The sequence below is a fragment of the Archocentrus centrarchus genome, unplaced genomic scaffold (assembly GCF_007364275.1).
Source record: "Archocentrus centrarchus isolate MPI-CPG fArcCen1 unplaced genomic scaffold, fArcCen1 scaffold_30_ctg1, whole genome shotgun sequence".
Lineage (NCBI taxonomy): Eukaryota > Metazoa > Chordata > Actinopteri > Cichliformes > Cichlidae > Archocentrus > Archocentrus centrarchus.
Genome location: NW_022060259.1, coordinates 584,524 through 603,029, shown reverse-complemented (window position 1 = coordinate 603,029; position 18,506 = coordinate 584,524). Strand labels below are relative to the sequence as shown.

At 38.9% G+C, this 18,506-nt stretch overlaps 1 protein-coding gene across 1 annotated transcript; it reads right to left on the bottom strand.

Annotated features, from left to right (window-relative positions):
* Positions 1–9,419: 9,419 nt before the first annotated feature.
* On the bottom strand, positions 9,420–17,734 carry auh (AU RNA binding protein/enoyl-CoA hydratase). The gene is made up of 10 exons (XM_030723981.1): positions 17,488–17,734; positions 16,442–16,509; positions 16,003–16,090; positions 15,664–15,750; positions 15,031–15,123; positions 14,222–14,278; positions 13,236–13,423; positions 12,613–12,663; positions 11,737–11,784; positions 9,420–10,652 (listed from the first exon to the last, which is right to left on the bottom strand). Exons 1-10 carry the CDS (start codon positions 17,702–17,704, stop codon positions 10,575–10,577), a joined length of 975 nt encoding a protein of 324 aa, XP_030579841.1. The 5' UTR covers positions 17,705–17,734; the 3' UTR covers positions 9,420–10,574.
* Positions 17,735–18,506: the final 772 nt, after the last annotated feature.

Genomic DNA, 18,506 nt, shown 5'->3' with positions numbered 1-18,506 from the left:
CTTACAACAACAAAAACAACAACAACAACAATAATAATAATAATTCTGCATTTAATGCTCAGTTATTCAAAACTAATTATAGTGGGTGATTTTAACATCCATGTAGATGCTGAAAACACTGCATTTAATCTATTATTAGATTCAGTTGGCATTTACATTTACTGTAATGAATTACACAGCAGTGGGGAATAAGTTTTATTACAGTAGAAGTCTTTCTGAAAGTGCTGTAACTAAGTTTAAGGATCTAATTCCTTCATTGTTATGCTCTTCAGTGCCAACACAGTGCAGAGCAGCTACCTAAACTCTGCTCCCAGTGAGGTCGATCATCTCGTCAATAGTTTTACATCCTCACTGCGTACGACTTTGGATACTGTGGCTCCTCTGAAAAGGAAAGCTTCAAATCAGAAGTGCCTGACTCCGTGGTATAATTCACAAACGCACAGCTTAAAGCAGATAACCCGTAAGCTGGAGAGGGAATGGCGTCTCACTAAATTAGAAGATGCTCATTTAGCCTGGAAAAAGAGTTTGTTGCTCTATAAAAAAGCCCTCCGTAAAGCTAGGACATCTTACTACTCATCATTAATTGAAGAAAATAAGAACAACCCCAGGTTTGTTTTCAGCACTGTAGCCAGGCTGACAAAGAGTCAGAGTAATGGTAAATGGACTAGTTCTTATATAGCGCTTTTCTACTCAGTCAGAGCACTCAAAGCGCTTTTACAACACGTTTTTTTTACATTTACCCATGCACACCCATTCATACAAGCACTTCCATGTTAACTAAGCTAAGTGCTTTTTTAATTATATAACATCCACACACATTCACACTCCGACGGAACGGTCGGAGAGCAACTTGGGGTTAAGTATCTTGCCCAAGGATACATTGGCATGTAGCCTGGAGTAGCCAGGAATCGAACCCCTGACCTTCCGATCAGTAGGTGACCTGCTCTACCTACTGAGCTACAGCCACAGGAGTATTCCTTTCAATTTAACTAGTAGTGACTTCATGACTCTTGATATAAAAACATCATCATGGCTCTCTGTACAGTCTCCAGAAAACTGTATGGCATCCCCCAGCTTCTACTGTAAGTGAACCGCAGTCAGCATTTTGCTTCTTAGCATGCAGCGTATGCTCATAATCCCTGTGCAAGCTAGACTTGAACAAAGTGTGAATAGCAAAATAATTTAAATGCTGTTTTTATTCACTCCAGGCAGTATTTTGCTACATTAAATAATTTGGCACCATCAGATATAAACATCGTCCCAATGTCTTCAATGCCAGTAAAGTGCATTTTAGCTGTTCTCCCAGTGTTACAACTGATTATAGCAGAAGCATCCATAAAAAATATAAATGTCTGGAAGTTCAGATATTAGGAGTACGCTTGCTAGCGAATCAGATGCTTGAAGATTAAGGTAAAGAAACTTGTGGTAACTCCTTTGGTATATTTGCAAGGAAATCCTACATAGAAAAAATATTCAGATTATGAAGAGGAAACATCAACTCCTACATGTTTGTTTTTTAAAGGAGGCAAGTTCAAAAGGGTCAGGCTCCACCACATTGGCCAACATTAAACATCTGTTTTTGCTAATACACTATATACACAATTTTCACTAATAAATTTAAATTGTTTCAAAGAATTTAAACTTAGAGAAACACTGGATGATCTAGATTTTTTTGTTCAGTTCTGAAACCTCTGTTTTTGGGTTGCTAGCTTAATCGAGATTCCAAAACCAGAATCTTAATAGTATTTTTTTCACACATTAAACACAATCTAGAGATACCGCAGATACACTTTTGATCCAGATATAAAATTATAAGCATCTCCATTGAGCTGCATATTTATCAACACAGCCATGATGATCATTCCAGATGACTGACCTGTTTGCAGTTTAATTTAAATGCCAGTGAACCACTGCATCATTCTTGAAGGCCATATAGTCTGCAGGTAACTCAGGGTTTTCATGTATTTGTTTTGTTTTTTAGCTCATCTGTGAACTTCTAGAAGCTATTTGATCACAATGAAGATTTGTAACTATAAACCATGTTACCCTTTAGACTTGCAGATAGCTTTCTAAGGTTTACTGTTGGCTTACTAGGAAGTGAGAAAGCTGTGAGCCTTGATTGATAAAATTCTTTCTAATGTGAAGTGCAGAAATTATTATTTTTACTTTATGACTTTATTATTACCTATATATCATTAATACATGACCCAACAATCAATGAATCAGCCTGTCAATAGAAATAATCTGTAGTTAATCCAATTTTATGGGGTCAGATCATCCAAATTTTGAAAAGTAAAATAATATGCTTCCCTCAAGTGACGTCTGGTGCTGATAGATTTATTTAACAATCACAAACCTAGCTACATTTTACCTAAGAAATATTTTGTAATGTTGGCTTTTTGCTCAGTGTAAATACTGTTGAGGTAGCCTTCAAAACTATTTGAGGCCCAAACCACACGTTAAGAAACAGTTACAAACAGCCCCACAAAACATGACCAGGGAGGAAGAGCCACATCTCCCAAACTGTCCTGCGGTGACAAAAATTGTTCCTAAAAAAGAAAAAAAACCAAGAAATTCTATGAAGAATGCTGTTACAGTTACACCTTCTATGTTTCCCATGAGAAGTGTCTGGGGTGCAGGTCTCCAGTATTGGGGAACCGGTCTTTCTTTACGCAACTCTGACTTGTGGTGGGATTCCCCCCGGCTTAGAGTTGGGACATCTGCCGGAAGGAGGCCAGCCACAGTGGGGATGTTCAGTCTGTTGTCAGGCCCTGTGCAAGCAGCATGAAGCCACAGGCCAGGTCTGCACGTAACTGCTGGCCAGGGTCTCAACAGTCTGTTCACAGGCTTGCACAAATGACTACCCTTATTCTATACCATAAGCAATGGTATAGAATACCTGACTCTAACCTTACCATTAAATCCTAGGCCACAGGATGCAAAAAAAGAAACCCAAAACATGGCTGCAAGCACAGTGATGTCGACCACAGGCCAAGGTCGATGGGTGATTAGGTTTACCCCTTAAGACATCTTTCACTGCATTAGAAAACTGTATAGATTTTGTAGCTCAGTCTTGAGGTTAAGATAAACAAGAAAAACTAAAAGCGGAACTAAAAATTATAGCAGTACCTCAACAGACGCAGTGCCTACAAACAGGACATTCATTTTTAACAATAAAGATGTGTTACACCCTTTATAACTTTCTGACTGAGTAGAATCTCAAGGCTTGTCAGATTTGTCACGTGTTGTCAGCTAGTGATATTAATTGGCGCCACTTTTATAAAACTGGCTTCCAATGAACTTTGACCTTTGAACAATTTACTGTAAGCAGAACACAGCAAATAATTAGACATTTATCAAACCTTATATTGACTGACATATGTGACTAACCTGTGATGACTTTTACATGATTTTTATGAACAGTGTGAAAAAATTATTAATTAGTGGTCTGAAAAATTACTTGTCCTGTGCAAAGAAAGAAATTAATAGCTGGTTTGAGCAATCTGAGGACTCTTAAAACTGTGCTCAGAAGCTGTCTTCCTTAGCTGACAGTCTATCTCAGATTAGTGACTCGCTTTCCAAAATTTGCCTTGTTTTAAATTCAGACAAGACTGAGGCCATGTTTATAGCTCCTTCTGATATACATTCAAGAATCAGTTCAATTCAATTTTATTTATATAGCGCCAAATCACAACAAACATTCACCTCAAGGTGCTTTGTATTGTGGGTAAAGACCCAACAATAATACAGAGAAAACCCAACAGTCAAAACGACCCCCTATGAACAAGCACTTGGTGACAGTGTGAAGGAAAAACTCCTTTTTAACAGGAAGAAACCTCCAGCAGAACCAGGCTCAGGGAGGGGGGGTCATCTGCCACGACGGGTTGGGCTGAGGGGAGAGAAAAAAGACATGCTGTGGAAGAGAGCCAGAGATTAATAATAACTAATGATTAAATACAGAGTGAATATAAACAAAGTAAATAAGGTGAATGAAAAGAAACAGTGCATTATGGGAACCCCTCTCCAGCAGCCTAGGCTGATAGCAGCATAACTAAGGGAGGGTTCAGAAACACCTGATCCAGCCCTAACTATAAGCTTTATCATAAAGGAAAGTTTGAATCCTAATCTTAAAAATAAAGAGGGTGTCTGTCTCCTGAATCCAAGCTGGAAGCTGGTTCCACAGAAGAGGGGCCTGAAAGCTGAAGGCTCTGCCTCCCATTCTACTCTGAAGTATCCTAGGAACCATAAGTAAGCCAGCAGTCTGAGAGTGAAGGAGTGATGTGGGACTATGAGGTCTTTGAGATAAGATGGGGCCTGATTATTCAAGACCTTGTATGTAAGGAGAAGGATTTTAAATTCTATTCTAGATTTAACAGGGAGCCAATGAAGAGAAGCCAATATGGGAGAAATCTGCTCTCTCTTTCTAGTCCCTGTCAGTACTCTAGCTGCAGCATTTTGGATCAGCTGAAGGCTTTTAGGACAGCCTGATAATAGTGAATTACAATAGTCCAGCCTAGAAGTAATAAATGCATGAATTATCTTTTCAGCATCACTCTGAGAAAGGATGTTTTAAATTTTAGAAATACTACAATATATTATAATATATAATAACTGAATATAATCAGTCAAGTGGTTGCTTCTTTTTTGCGGTGTTCATAATCTTCTTCCCCTTTGGGATTTGATTCACATGAATCTATCTCACTTTCCTGTTTCTTTCATTTAAGGAATATTTTTAAATTGCAAGCTATAGTCTCCTCCTCTGAGCTACAGAAAATTGTTCACGTGTTTGTATCATCCTACCTAGATTATGGTAATGCACTTATTACCAGCTTAGACAAATCATTTCTGTCATGCCTCCAAGCAATACAAGATGCTGCAAGCTATACTCGTAACACACTCTAGCAAGCGAGCTCACATTACCCCTATTTTATTCTCTTTAGCTTGGCTCCCAGTTGATTTTAGAATTCACTTTAAAATTCTCAGTATTACATAAGTCCCTGACTGCTTATCTCAACTTTGAAACATGCTGTGGCATGTTGTCTTTGCTGACAAGCTCAAAATCTATTAGTTGTCCCTTGTACGAGACCGAAGACTAGGGCAGATGGAGCCTTTCAGTTAGTGGCACCAAGGCTCTGAAACAGTTAAAAATGTTGTTTAATCAGGCTTTCTGCTGACATTCTTTTGTGTTTTTATTTTTATTCTGTTTTATTTACGACACTGAAACTGAAGGCAACAGTTCTTTCAAATGTTGACGTAGTAGGCTTAAATTGGTTTAACTCCACAGCCCGTGCTAGTGTGCATGGACCACAAGCCCCTTGTGTTTCTAAATTAGATGTATAACAGCAATCAATGGCTTATACATTGGGTCTTTTGTCCTAAAACTTCAATATAAAAATCTGTCACAAGAAGGGGCACGACAAACACTAGTGCCTTTTCCCGTGTGCCTTAGGATGACATCCGTATGGTGTCATGAAGCAGAAGGCCTTACAGGGCATGAGCAATACTATTGTTTGCTTGTGTGTATGCATTTGGTTTTGATCTGTCTTTGAGTTCTAGGTGTCGCCCTCTGATAGACGCAGGACACCTGTGACGTCAATGGGCTAAGGCTATTTAAGTAGCCTCCACCTTAGCGCCCCCTCTTCCCTGCTCTCTCTCATTACCTAGCCTTTGTGCTGGACCTCTGTTCTTTTTTTGGGTTGCACATTTGCTTTTGTTAATAAATGATGTTCATCAGACAGTAAATGGATGTCATGTTCCTCCTTGTGTTGCAGCCACAACACTAGGTTTTGCATTTAGTTTTACTGTCAGTGTCATTACTGTGTCAGTGTCCAATTGCCCTAATTAGTTCTGTGTGTATTTACAGTGCTGTCCTCCCTGTTCTTTGCCAGGGTGTATTTTTAGCCCCTTCAGTACATCAGTTCATATAGTTATATATTGTTCTATAGTCAGAAGATAACTGTTTTCTCCCCCCAACCAAAATGTCTGTATTGTGACCAAAAGGGTAAGAGTCAGTTTCTATTTTGTCTGTCAGAGCTGATAGTCTGTCATTAAGATATGATATTGTTTGTTCCAGATTTGGGAATTCTTGCTATAGCAGTTATAATCATTAAAAATTTTCAAAATCAAAAAAACAAAACTGAATTTAAAATGGTAAAAGAGTACAGAGGATTATCTGCTGCTAGACAGATGTGTTGCATTGTAAAGATATTGTATAAGGTATGAAAGACTTCCTGCATCTGTCCTTGTGGCAAGGGAACTCCGTTTTAGAGAACATGCTCTGCTTACGGTCCAGTAAGTGGTGCAGATGGTGCCAGAAGCCATGCAGCCAATCACAGAGCTTGCCTTCCTGATCAGTTTATTCATATTCCTATCTGCTGGTGTCCCCACCTCAGAGATCACGGCATTCACCACAGCAGAAGGATCTCAGCTTCCCTAGGAAACAGAGCCTGCTCATCCCCTGAATCCAGCCTCTTAGTTTTCTAATCCAGCCTATTTCTAAAATTAGAAACATCCTTTCTCAGAGTGATGCTGAAAAGCTAATTCATGCATTTATTACTTCTAGGCTGGACTATTGTAATTCATTATTATCAGGCTGTCCTAAAAGCCTTCAGCTGATCCAAAATGCTGCAGCTAGAGTACTGACAGGGACTAGAAAGAGAGAGCAGATTTCTCCCATATTGGCTTCTCTTCATTGGCTCCCTGTTAAATCTAGAATAGAATTTAAAATTCTTCTCCTCACATACAAGGTCTTGAATAATCAGGCCCCATCTTATCTCAAAGACCTCATAGTACCATATCACCCCAATAGAGCACTTCGCTCTCAGACTGCTGGCTTACTTGTGGTTCCTAGGATACTTAAGAGTAGAATGGGAGGCAGAGCCTTCAGCTTTCAGGCCCCTCTTCTGTGGAACCAGCTTCCAGCTTGGATTCGGGAGACAGACACCCTCTCTATTTTTAAGATTAGGCTTAAAACTTTCCTTTATGATAAAGCTTATAGTTAGGGCTGGATCAGGTGACCCTGAACCATCCCTTAGTTATGCTGCTATAGGCCTAGGCTGCTGGGGGGTTCCCATAATGCACTGTTTCTTCTCATTCACCTTATTTACTTTGTTTATACTCCACTCTGCATTTAATCATTAATTGATATTAATCTCTGGCTCTCTTCCACAGCATGTCTTTTTTCTCTCCCATCAGCCCAACCGGTCGTGGCAGATGACCCCCCCTCCCTGAGCCTGGTTCTGCTGGAGGTTTCTTCCTGTTAAAAGGGAGTTTTTCCTTCCCACTGTTGCCAAGTGCTGCTCATAGGGGGTCGTTTTGACTGTTGGGTTTTCTCTGTATTATTGTAGGGTCTTTACCCACAATACAAAGCGCCTTGAGGCGACAGTTTGTTGTGATTTGAAGCTATATAAATAAAATTGAATTGAATTGAATTATTGTGACTAGCATGGGCTAGTTCATTTCATTAAATTGCGTGAGAGGGAAAAGCTTGCCCTCAACACTGCAAAGACTAAAGAAATGTCTGATTTTAAAGGAAGCAATCATTCCAGCCCACTTTCATTAAAGGAGAGTTGATCCAGTCTCACTGAATATAAATACCATGGAGTTTTGATTTGCCATAGACAGAAATGGGACTCTTGGACAGCATAGGCACTGAGGCACAACAAAGAATATACCTTTTAAGGAAACTTTTATCCTTCAATGTTGATTCCAAATTGCATCACGTTCTCCCGCCCCTCACCCCCAACTGGTCGCAGCAGATGATTGCCCCTCCCTGAGCCTGGTTCCTTCCCACTGTCGCCAAGTGCCTGCTCGTAAGGGGTCGTCCGATTGTTGGGGTTTTCTCTGTATTATTGTAGGGTTTTTACCTTACAATATAAAGTGCCTTGAGGTAACTGATTTTGCAGTTGAGCTGAGTTCTACTGTGCTTTTTCAATACAGCAGTCAGAACCAGTAAGGTGCTTTCACAGAATCTGATACATTGTGTGATGCAGCCAGTTAAATTATATCTCCTCTCCACCGTGGTTCCCAAGTCTGTACACTCAAAGCAATCCTGCAATGTCTCCACAGCATCATACCAGCACCTTAAAACAACTTTTGTGGATATAGGTTATTGTTTAACAAGAGGAACATACTTTGGTATCTGCAGGACTTCACTATGGGCAGAACTGCCAGCAGCTATCAGTTCAATATCCAGGCCACAGAAATGTTCCTTCACAGAAATATGTCTAGGACTTTGAGCACTTTTTGTTCAAAAATGGCTCCACTTTTCTTTGTGACAGACTAACGTCTCTGTTTGAAAAGTTCTCAAGTCAGGGACTGTCTATTGCACTATGGTCTGTGAAGTGTGAGTACACTCACGTGACTGTGAAGCACATAATACTACACTAGCAGTATTCCCTATATTGAGATGAGATAATTCAGTCTCTCTCCATTAAATTAAACTGCTATAAAAATTAGAGACTTCATTTCTTTGTGAGCAAACTTACAAATTCAGCAGATGATCAAATAATTCTCTGCACTGTGATTTGTCACCTTTGTCTTTTTTGTGTATTTTTTAATTGTGCAAATCAAACAAATTGAAAAAAATTAAAAAGAAAATAAAAAAACAGGAGCTCCCATGTACAGGTTGCCACAAAGCTCGGATACAGGAAATAAAATGAAAATTCAAAACCCATCATAACATGTGGTCAGTTGCAATCATGAAACAGTTATTTACTAAATGTAGTTTAAGATTATATATTTAAATACAGGCTGTAGTAATGTCTGACAGCATGTGGGAAAATTGTAACAGTTTTTGTTTAAACTGATTTTTAAATGTAAAATAAACATCTCAAAATTCAGTGTTGGTATGAACCTCTGCACCTAGTTCACATTTTTAATCTTATTAGTTCTGCTTTTTGGTCATAATTTGTTTTCTGTTCTCTAGCTTTCTGGTATAGTTGTAATGTTATCTTTGTGGTTTGGTTTTCTGTTTGTTTAGTATTCATATTCCTTATTCCTGCCTCCTCTGTGTTCCCAGTGCTCTAAGTTTCTGTCTCTGTTAGTAATACCCTGTTTAGATATTATTAGTATATCAGAAGCAGAGCTCAGGTTGAGCGGTTTGGAGATGAAGAGGCAGGGCTGACATGGTTTGGATATGTACAGAGGGACAGTAATGCTGAAGGTGGAGCTGCCAAGCAGGGGGGAAAGAGGACCATTAAGAAATCTATGGATGCAGTGAAGGATACGCGGAGGGTTGATGGAAGATACTCGGGTTAGGGGGAGATGAAGGCAGATGATCCACTGTGTCGACCCCAAAAGGGAGCGGCCGAAAAATGATGAACTTGTGCATATTAGCAAAAACACTCTGTGGCAATGTGTTTACAAATAATTATATATTTAAAAAACAACAACAAAAAAACAGCTCGTCATTTATTAGCTTTATTTTTTTTATTTTTTTAATGCCACAATACGATTTTTTTTTAAAAAAAAAGGTTTTTAAGTGCAGTTCACATTTCTGAAGTCAAACTGAACATGAATGCTTCCATTTCTGCAGACAGACTAAATATTAAACACTTCAAATCCCACTCTGTCCTTTGCAGCAGCACAACAGATTCACACCACAAAAACCAGTCATCTTCCAATGTAGCAGATCTCAAAACAATGCAGTGACTCTTGGAGTTAGTAGCGAGCAGTAAGATGCATTTAATTTCACACTGAAGGGCATCCTGCTGCATCTCCAGTCTGCATGGGACTTATTCCACTTTTCCTGATTCTGTCATTTCCTTTTCATTTTTTTAAACAGCAGTGGACACTCATATTAAACATGGCCAACGTTACAATTAATTAGGACAGCAAATACCCCATTAATTGGTCAATATGAGCCAAAAACCTTTAGACTACTCAAAACTATTGGTTTCAGGCATTTTTCCTCTACTCTTGGCTTTGTATGATATTGGAACTAATATTCTTAATATTAGTTAGTTGGTTAGTTGGTGCTCAGTCGTACCTCTGAGCATCAAAGCACATCCCACCTACTGTTCAAGAGTAACCAATCAGAAGGAAGTTGGTGTAAAGGGAGAGAAAATGGTAATTAGAAGTGGTAATTGGTAAATTATAGATTTAAGATTAATAAGTAAGATTAATCTTCCAAAACTGATTTGTAAAAAAATGACAACTATATTGACACATGATATCAGGAATGAATTATTTTCAGTTAGTTATTCTCAAGTATTTTTGTTACTACCGCACTGAGGCACCAAAGCAAGAAATCAATAAACCTTCTCCACTCACATCATGTTGTTCAAGTGAAGGAAAAATTGTCTGTTTTATGATTTCTTCATGCAGACAATTCTAGTGTTGTGAACACAGAAGTACACATCTGTCAAAAAAACAAAAAAAAAAAACATTGTGTAGGATTCACACAGCTGTCTGGAAACTTCAGTAAGTTAGTGGTCAGCCACAACAGGCCCTACAGTCCTGCTGTCAAACGTCCTCTGTATGGGCTAATATGTTTGTGAGTACAGTTTGCCCCATAAATATGTTGAAAGCAGTGGAACAGTAGCAGAGCTGAAGGCAGAACTGTAACTCTGACTTCATTCCCCTTTGTAGTGAGGTCGCCTCTTCTCCTTGAAAGCAGCCAAACCTTCCAAACGGTCTTTAGTTGGTATCACCTTAAAAGCAACACAAGCATGTGAGGACTAAAAAACACGTCTGTGTCCTTATGTACACAAAACACACAATAAACAACCCTGTCAGTGGTTTCGCAGTAAACTGATGGTTAGACATGTTGTGTTCCCCCACAAACCACCACTCAGAACAAATACTGTAACAATGGTTCTGCAGAAACAGCTGACTGTGTAGTCAAGCTGTTATTGAACTATGTCTGTATATCACTTAAAAGATGATCCAGGATCAGCTGAGAAAATCATTTTAAATCTGATTAATTAAAGATCAGCAATCCTACCTCTGAAATTAATTCTCTTAATGAACTTTTATATAACAGCAAAGACAGAAAAAATAATATGAAGGAAAATATAAAATTAAAGAGGATGAGCGTCAGCGTGAGAGAAACACAGTATCATAATATAGTTAAGGAGCTGATGATTGAGAGACGAAGCACAGAGGTGTAGTGCTATTTTTATAAGAGCACTGTCGATTATGACTGATTACACGATCAAGTGCTGAACTGACCTGATCAGATCATGAATCTAATAGATGACATGTTCCTCTCATCTCTACACTTATATAAAGGTATAAAGATTTTTGATTTTTTTTGCATGCCATGTGAAAACTCTGGATTTGTTTTATGTAGCTGTACACAAGCGCTGCTGAGAAAACATGTAGAGGACTTTGTGACTGCTCAGGTCACTGGAGGAAAAAAAAAATTTAAAAAAATCAAAAATCACTTGGCTGCCTATAATAAGCAAAAAGAGATGTCTCTGTTAGATGGGTGGGCAATATAGCCTCTAAATGATCTCATATTTCCAGGAAATCTGTGATAATTATATTTATGACAATATAGAAAAAAGAATATTGAATACTGAATATTTTATTGGTGACTGAAGGTTGCAGGCACCAACGTTTATTACTGCAAACAAAATTAATTTTCTGTTCTTCTTTTGTTCCTGTCAGTGGCAAACTACCTGATTCAAAGTGTGAATGTAGCCCCGAGGTGCAGCAGACCATTAACAAATCTATGAACATCATAAGATTTTCCTGCCTCAATGCCGATTTCACACTGATTTCATTACTCACCTGGGAATAACAAGCCTCTTCAATTGCCAGACCTGTAGATAAATCCACCTGAACAGAAATGTGGAAATTATTAGAGATAGTAACTATACAGTCAAAACTGTTGTTCTTATACTTTACAGTTAAGAAAAAGATACTGTATGTGCAACTGCATGCTACACAAAATTCTACAAAACTCAGAGGAGCACGATGTGCAATATCAGTCTCAAAGCAACCGTAAAATTCCCAGTAAGTATTTGATCTGAGAGCGCGCATATCAGCACGGTCCCCTCAGAAGCTAAAAAAATTCTCTTAATCTTTGATTTCCTTTTGGTGTTTGTCTTTCAGCTTGCATAATTACGGATAAAAACAACTTAATAATAATGCACACTGATTCAGATACAGTTTAGGTTACTGTAAACGTGCTGTTACAGGAATGGAAATCCTTCAGAAATCTGTCTAAGCTCCTTTTTGTTTTCTTCCAAGATTTTTTCATTAAACACACTGAGGTCACTTTAAAGACAGTAAGTACATATAGTGGGCTGTCACTACTACTATTCATGGCAACATTATACTTACCTTTTTGTAAGGGTTTTATCTATATTGTATTGCATTGTTTTATTTTGTATTACTTTATATATTTTTGCAGGAAAAACATGATTCATATTTGTGAAATAAGGCAGAATCTCTCTCCCAGTTAATTTGCTGCATGCTGAGAAACTGCAACATGCAAAGATGACTAGCAACTTTTTCACATATAGTTAGATGTATGAACAGCTGAAGTATGCTATTAGACCACAGATGACAGATTAATCTCTACCTGCAGTGAAAGTTATGAAAATCCCAAGAGGTCTGAAAGCTGTTACTAAATAAAGGCAGTCCTACACTGCCCACACTTACCTCTATCCCCTGGTTAATTGCCAGCTTTGCCATCCTTATTGCGATTGGGCCCTGTGGAACCCAAAAAAATTTGTGTTCACAAATTTGTACGTTTGTTTTTTTTTGTTTTATTGTTGTTTTTTTTGGGGGGGGGGGGTCTGATTGTTGGGGTCTCCTTTGTATTATTGTACAGACCTTACGTTACAATAAAAAGCACCTTGAGGAGACTGACGTTGTGATTTGACACTGTATAAATAAAACTGAATTGAATACAATATGTGCGATCAAACAAACAAAAACATCAAACACTTTAAGTCCCGTTTTGGACACCACCCCCCCACCCACCACACACACCCTAGATTTGGATCACTGAGACTTTCCAGTAATGAAGATAAAGCTGAAGAGTTGCTGTTTTTAGAGCCAAAGATCTGGCATGTATCACAAATGTGCATATTCATGTATTTGGAGCAGCACTTTCGAGAGAGAGCTAAAAATAACAGTTACACTGGAGCTCATGTTTCACAAGAAGCAGACCTCAAAGGGGTAGTGGCCGATTTTAAGTTGCGTAAGCGTGCTGCTCCTCATAATGTGCTCCTGAAAGTATTGATACACAGATTTGCTTGTTGCTTATGTGGTCTTTTTACCTGAGGGTTGATCTCTCGTGCAAGCTCCAAAGCCCTCAAGTAGGCAGCATCTCCACTGTTATTCTGCTCCACAGAATGACTGACGAGCCCCATTTGGTGTGCCTCTGTTCCATCCACCACTCGCGCAGCGAAGATGAGTTCCTTAGCGAGAGAGACGCCAATCACCCGAGGGAGACGTTGTGTCCCACCTGCACAGGGCACATGAGAAACCTGGATAGGATATGGCCTCAGCCATTATAATGCCCTCATTTTGTTTTCTGTGGTGGCAGATGCCTTTCACAAGAGCACCACGGAGCAGACGCCAACGCCCGGCTGTTCTGGATTCATAATTTGGGGGGGGCAAAGTGCTGTTTTAGTAAAATCAGTGAACGAGTGTGTGAAGTTTGATCGGTCTAGCTTGAACATTGTGCATCTAATTTGAACATGCTAGGTCACATTGTTCAAATTATGGCAAATGTTAAAGTTTTTGTGGAGCCTGACCTCTGACCTTAACCTTCAGGTCTCAGATTTTTAGTACATGCATCGATCGTTGATGGCATCTGTTCTACAAAAACTCTAAGTTGGCCATGATTTGAGAACGATGTGACCTAGAATGTTCTTGGCAACCTTGACCTCAAGTTAAAGGTCAGAGGTCAAGTTTTCTGAAAATCTTGTGAACTAAATAACTCAAGAACGAGCTTAGCGAGGATGTTCAAATTCACACCAAAGATGCTGTTCAAGCTAGAGCCATCAAACTTCACACACTGGTTCACTGACTTTACTGTAACAGCACTTTGACAAGCATCGGCTCCAGCTCATCGGTGCTCCTTAGCAGATGCATCTTTGGTGTGAATTTGATGCTGACAATAACCCAATCTAATATAAATGAAATGTATCTAATGAGCAGTCCGTCTACAAAATTTGTCTACACATTTTTATAGACAGCATAACAACTTAGAAATAAAACTACTAAACTGAACAGAACAAAATGAAAGAACAGGCCTTACCTGCTCCAGGAATAATTGCAAGTTTAGTCTCAACTAGTCCCATTTTGGCAGTATTGGCTAGAGAAATTAAAGAGCAAAATTAATACTTAAACACTGTTATTACTACCATCACTACTGATGTACTATGTCTCTACTACTTATCTATTGGTAAGCCACAACATTAAAACCACTAAGTGAAGTAAATAACAGTAAGAACTGCATCTGTGACGGAGTCGTTCTAATGATTTAAAAATCATCACTTTATTTTCTGATGGAATAATACTTAAAGTGGAGGTTAAGGGGTTTGGGAGGACTTGTTTTGCTTCATATTTTTTCCCCTTAGTGAAAACTTTACTGGGAGGGATTGTAAAACTCTTCGCATAAGAATTTATTTTAACATATGTGATTGTGATTATTAAAACAATGTATGCGAGCAGAGAGAACAGGGTAGGAAAGGAGACTAACAGTAAGGCCAGCCGAGTTTAGGTGCACTGAAGCACAAAACTCTGCTGACTGTTGGTGAATTTTAGCTCAACACCTGATTACATTTGGTAAGGAAAATTCTACTTCACTTATAAAGCTGAAAATACACAACTTCAAATTTTCACTAATTTTATTTTAATCCTCAAAGTTCAGAAAAGTCCCGATATATACAATATCATGAAAATGCTATATCATTTTCATGATATAGCACATTTAAATTTACAAAAATTTGCATTCTTTTTTATGTCTATGTAGCCCTCTGAGGAGTACTACGGGACTTTTCTGTAATATTTGTAAACATAGGCATAAGAAAGCATAACTGCAAAGTAAAATCCACGGATTCTTACAGGAAATTCTGATGTCACAAGCAAGTGCCATTTCCAACCCTCCTCCTAAGGCAGCGCCATCAATTGCAGCAATTGTTGGTACTGGCAGGTTACCTGTAAAAAAGAATAATCTATCAATCAAGAGGCACATGCTGTATTTATGCAGGACTTAGAGCGCCTTGTGCTGACCGAACTGAATTTAAACAATGACAGCAGCCAGCCAATAAAATTGAATCACACAGAATATAGGCTTAACCGTGCTTCCTGAGCACATCTAATCAGATGAGATGTGTTTGCAGCTTTTGGGATGAGAAACATTCCCAAGGTAACACGGAATACTGTGACTAACAGTACCACAGAAGTACTCTAAAATCTACTTGTGCCCCAATGACTCAAAGTGATTTTTGTCAGAGATTTTCAAGTACGGATTCAAACAAAATTCACAGTACCAACAAATTTATGCTAGCAAATACTGATGAATCCAGGATTTGGGCATGAAATGTGTGTATGCACGGTTTAAGCACAGATTTGTGCGAAGGCACTGTTTGTAAATTAAATCCAAAATTGTGGCACGAATATGCATCAATCATTAAAGCACCTCCAAATCAATAAATAAGCAGTTTATGAGTTTGCTTTATATCACTCAGACTTTACCCAGCTCTGTGATGAGGGCTCTTGCTTTGGATACAAATGGTCCCACTTCACTCTGGTGCATCTTGGCCCTCTCCTTCAGATCTGCACCTGCACACAGAGACAAAGCAAAGGCATTCAGCCAGAGGTAAGTGACTTCCTGAGGCATGTCACAGATTGAGTACTGTACCAGCATACAGCCCTTTGGCATCTGGTACTGTTTCTGAATTTAAAGTCCAATTTTGCTTACTAGACCCAAAACAATCATTGCAGATTTAAGACTATGAAGACTAAAATGGAGAGCATTATTAACAGCATATTCCAACAGTGGTTAAAAAAGTAGTGCAATTAACAAGGACATACCTGCACAAAATATACCAGGAACCAAACTGCATAAAATTACACTGCGCACTTTGTTATTTGTCTTGATGTCCTCCACAGCCTCAAACATCTGAAAGACAAAAAGGTTTTCCAACAAAATGTGACAGATTATGATAACTAAAACTAAAAATAATATTTGGATTTGGAGCACAGTTCAAGATAAACTCATACTTAAGAAATGATTGATTGATTTGAGCTCTTAAATACCTGAGTTTAATCACTCAGATATTTAAGAGCTCAAGTTTATTGTTTTGGTACTGGGTTATCTGAGGACTCGCATAAATATCACGAGCAGCTTAGTTATAATAAGTTATTATTGGTGACCACAGACTAGCATGCTCTCTTTCCAGGTCTTAAAGGCATGTCATTTTGAATCTTGGGGGGGAGGAAAAAAAAAAAAAAAGCACATAGCCATACATACCATTTTGACAAGATTTTTGCTTATGGCATTTTTGGCTTTTGGTCGATTTATTCCAACGACGACAATACCTGAAAGACAGGTGGGACATCTACACATTTACTATTATGTCACCACACGAGAAACACTCATGCATCACAGGACTATATATGGTTAGTAAACCATTTTTTTCAGTTAGTATACTAGGAAGAACATGCAAGCAGGATATCATACAGTTTTTTATTGGAGTAAGACATCAGCTGAACTGGTACTTCAGTTAAAAACTGTTTTTGGTTATTAGTCGACTAAGGTGTTCCTTAAAATACCAGCAAATATTTTGGGGGTTCCGTTTGTGCCAAAATTATGTTCCCATACTCACTGTGATGTTGACTGAACACGTGACAAAACATGTCTGTATCATTCAGTTTTGAATTCTACTTTAAACAATGGATTTTGTGCTTCAAACAACATTCAGGATTGCATGCAACACAAAATCCATCCATCCATTATCTTCCGCTTATCTGGGGCGGGGTCACAGGGTCAGCAGCCTAAGCAGAGAAGCCCAGACCTCCCTCTCCCCAGCCACCTCCTCCAGCTCGACCCCAAGGCGTTCCCAGGTCAGCCCAGAGATATGCATACATGTAGGTGTGTGTGTCTATATCTATCTATATATAAATAAATTAAAAGAAAAGAAAATGGACAAATGTTCTGCCACACTTATCTGACACAGAGAGGGCTCCTGAACATAATTTTGGCACAATGTTTTTTTAAAGTTACAATACTGATCACAATAAACTGATTTACAGTAAAAGTACGGGAATTTCAAAGTTATTTTTGCCATTTAAACCTACACTGAATTTCCTCATAATATTTTTACCTTTGCAACTCTTTGCTAAGGTCTAGCCTGGTATTATTATTATGCTACACGGTGATGTGAACGCCACCCTTTACTTTGCAATCTGTCCCATCAGCTCCTATTTATTTGCATAACTGGACTTCCGATTCGACAATCACAATTTTCTCCTGGCAAACTGACATTTCAACCGACGGTGACTGTAAGAGGAACTTACCGCTGTCTTCTCCGTCCAGGTATCTGACGCGCAGGTCATCCTTTGAGTCGGAGCTGTAGTGTCGCGTCACGGCGCCGCGGCTGCTCAAAACTCTGCTGGACAGAACATGAGGTCCGGAGCAGGAGAAGGTAGCTGCTAGCCTGCATGCGTTCTCCCGACCCACTGACTGCACGCGGAAAGCTTGCCAAACAGATCTGCATGCCACCAACACCGCCATACTGAAAAACTGCAGTGCCTTTGACTTTCAACTTTGAACTCAGTCACGTGCTGAGATCACATGACTTACTCGCAACGTGCATGGACCCTATTGCTAGTCCAGAAAAAATGTAAATATTAGATTTATCATCATCTCATCTATATCACACGTCTTCCATGGCTTTCTTTTTTATGATTCTGATGCAACATATAATTTGGCTAATTTTAAAACTCTGTGCTGAAAATCTTGAAAATCATAACTCAACGTGCAAATGACTCTTCATTCATACAAGAAAAGCATTCCACAGCAGGATTTCCTTTTATGTAGACAGTACAGAAATGTATAGTTGTAGGATGTGTGTACTGCATTGGATTCTGCGATTTTCACTGATTTAAAGAAGACCTTTTATGCGCATTCCCAGATCCGTGTTATTATCCCATGTCCTGCAAAATAATATTTATTCTCGGTGGGGATAAAATTTCACCGTCATTCATTGCATCTTTCACAAGTTAGAACAGGTCACAGAGCCGAGTCAAAATGCAACATTTGCTGCTTTAAACACGACCCTGTTCATTTGCAACTGTGGGAGAGAGAGGATGACGTGCCGCAGCTGACGCTCCGTAGAAAGGGAGAAAAGTCGGTCATCAAAGCAGACTGCTTTCTAAGTTTGATATGTAGGAATCTACCATAGTGTAATATTTATTAAGCCTTTCATTTATTTATTTACATATAATTGACAGCTGGACAAAACGCGCTAATTGGACGGGTGAATCTGTTATATTGTTACGTTTGATTGGATCTGTGTCTGAAGAGGGAAAAAGAG

Excerpts from the sequence above, each read along its gene's own strand:
- auh (XM_030723981.1), bottom strand. The coding sequence starts at position 17,704 with ATGGCGGTGTTGGTGGCATGCAGATCTGTTTGGCAAGCTTTCCGCGTG. Across the intron at positions 16,091-16,441 it reads GCAAAAATCTTGTCAAAATG|ATGTTTGAGGCTGTGGAGGA; the intron begins GTATGTATGGCT and ends TTTGTCTTTCAG. Across the intron at positions 10,653-11,736 it reads AAGAGGCTTGTTATTCCCAG|GTGATACCAACTAAAGACCG; the intron begins GTGAGTAATGAA and ends GTTGCTTTTAAG.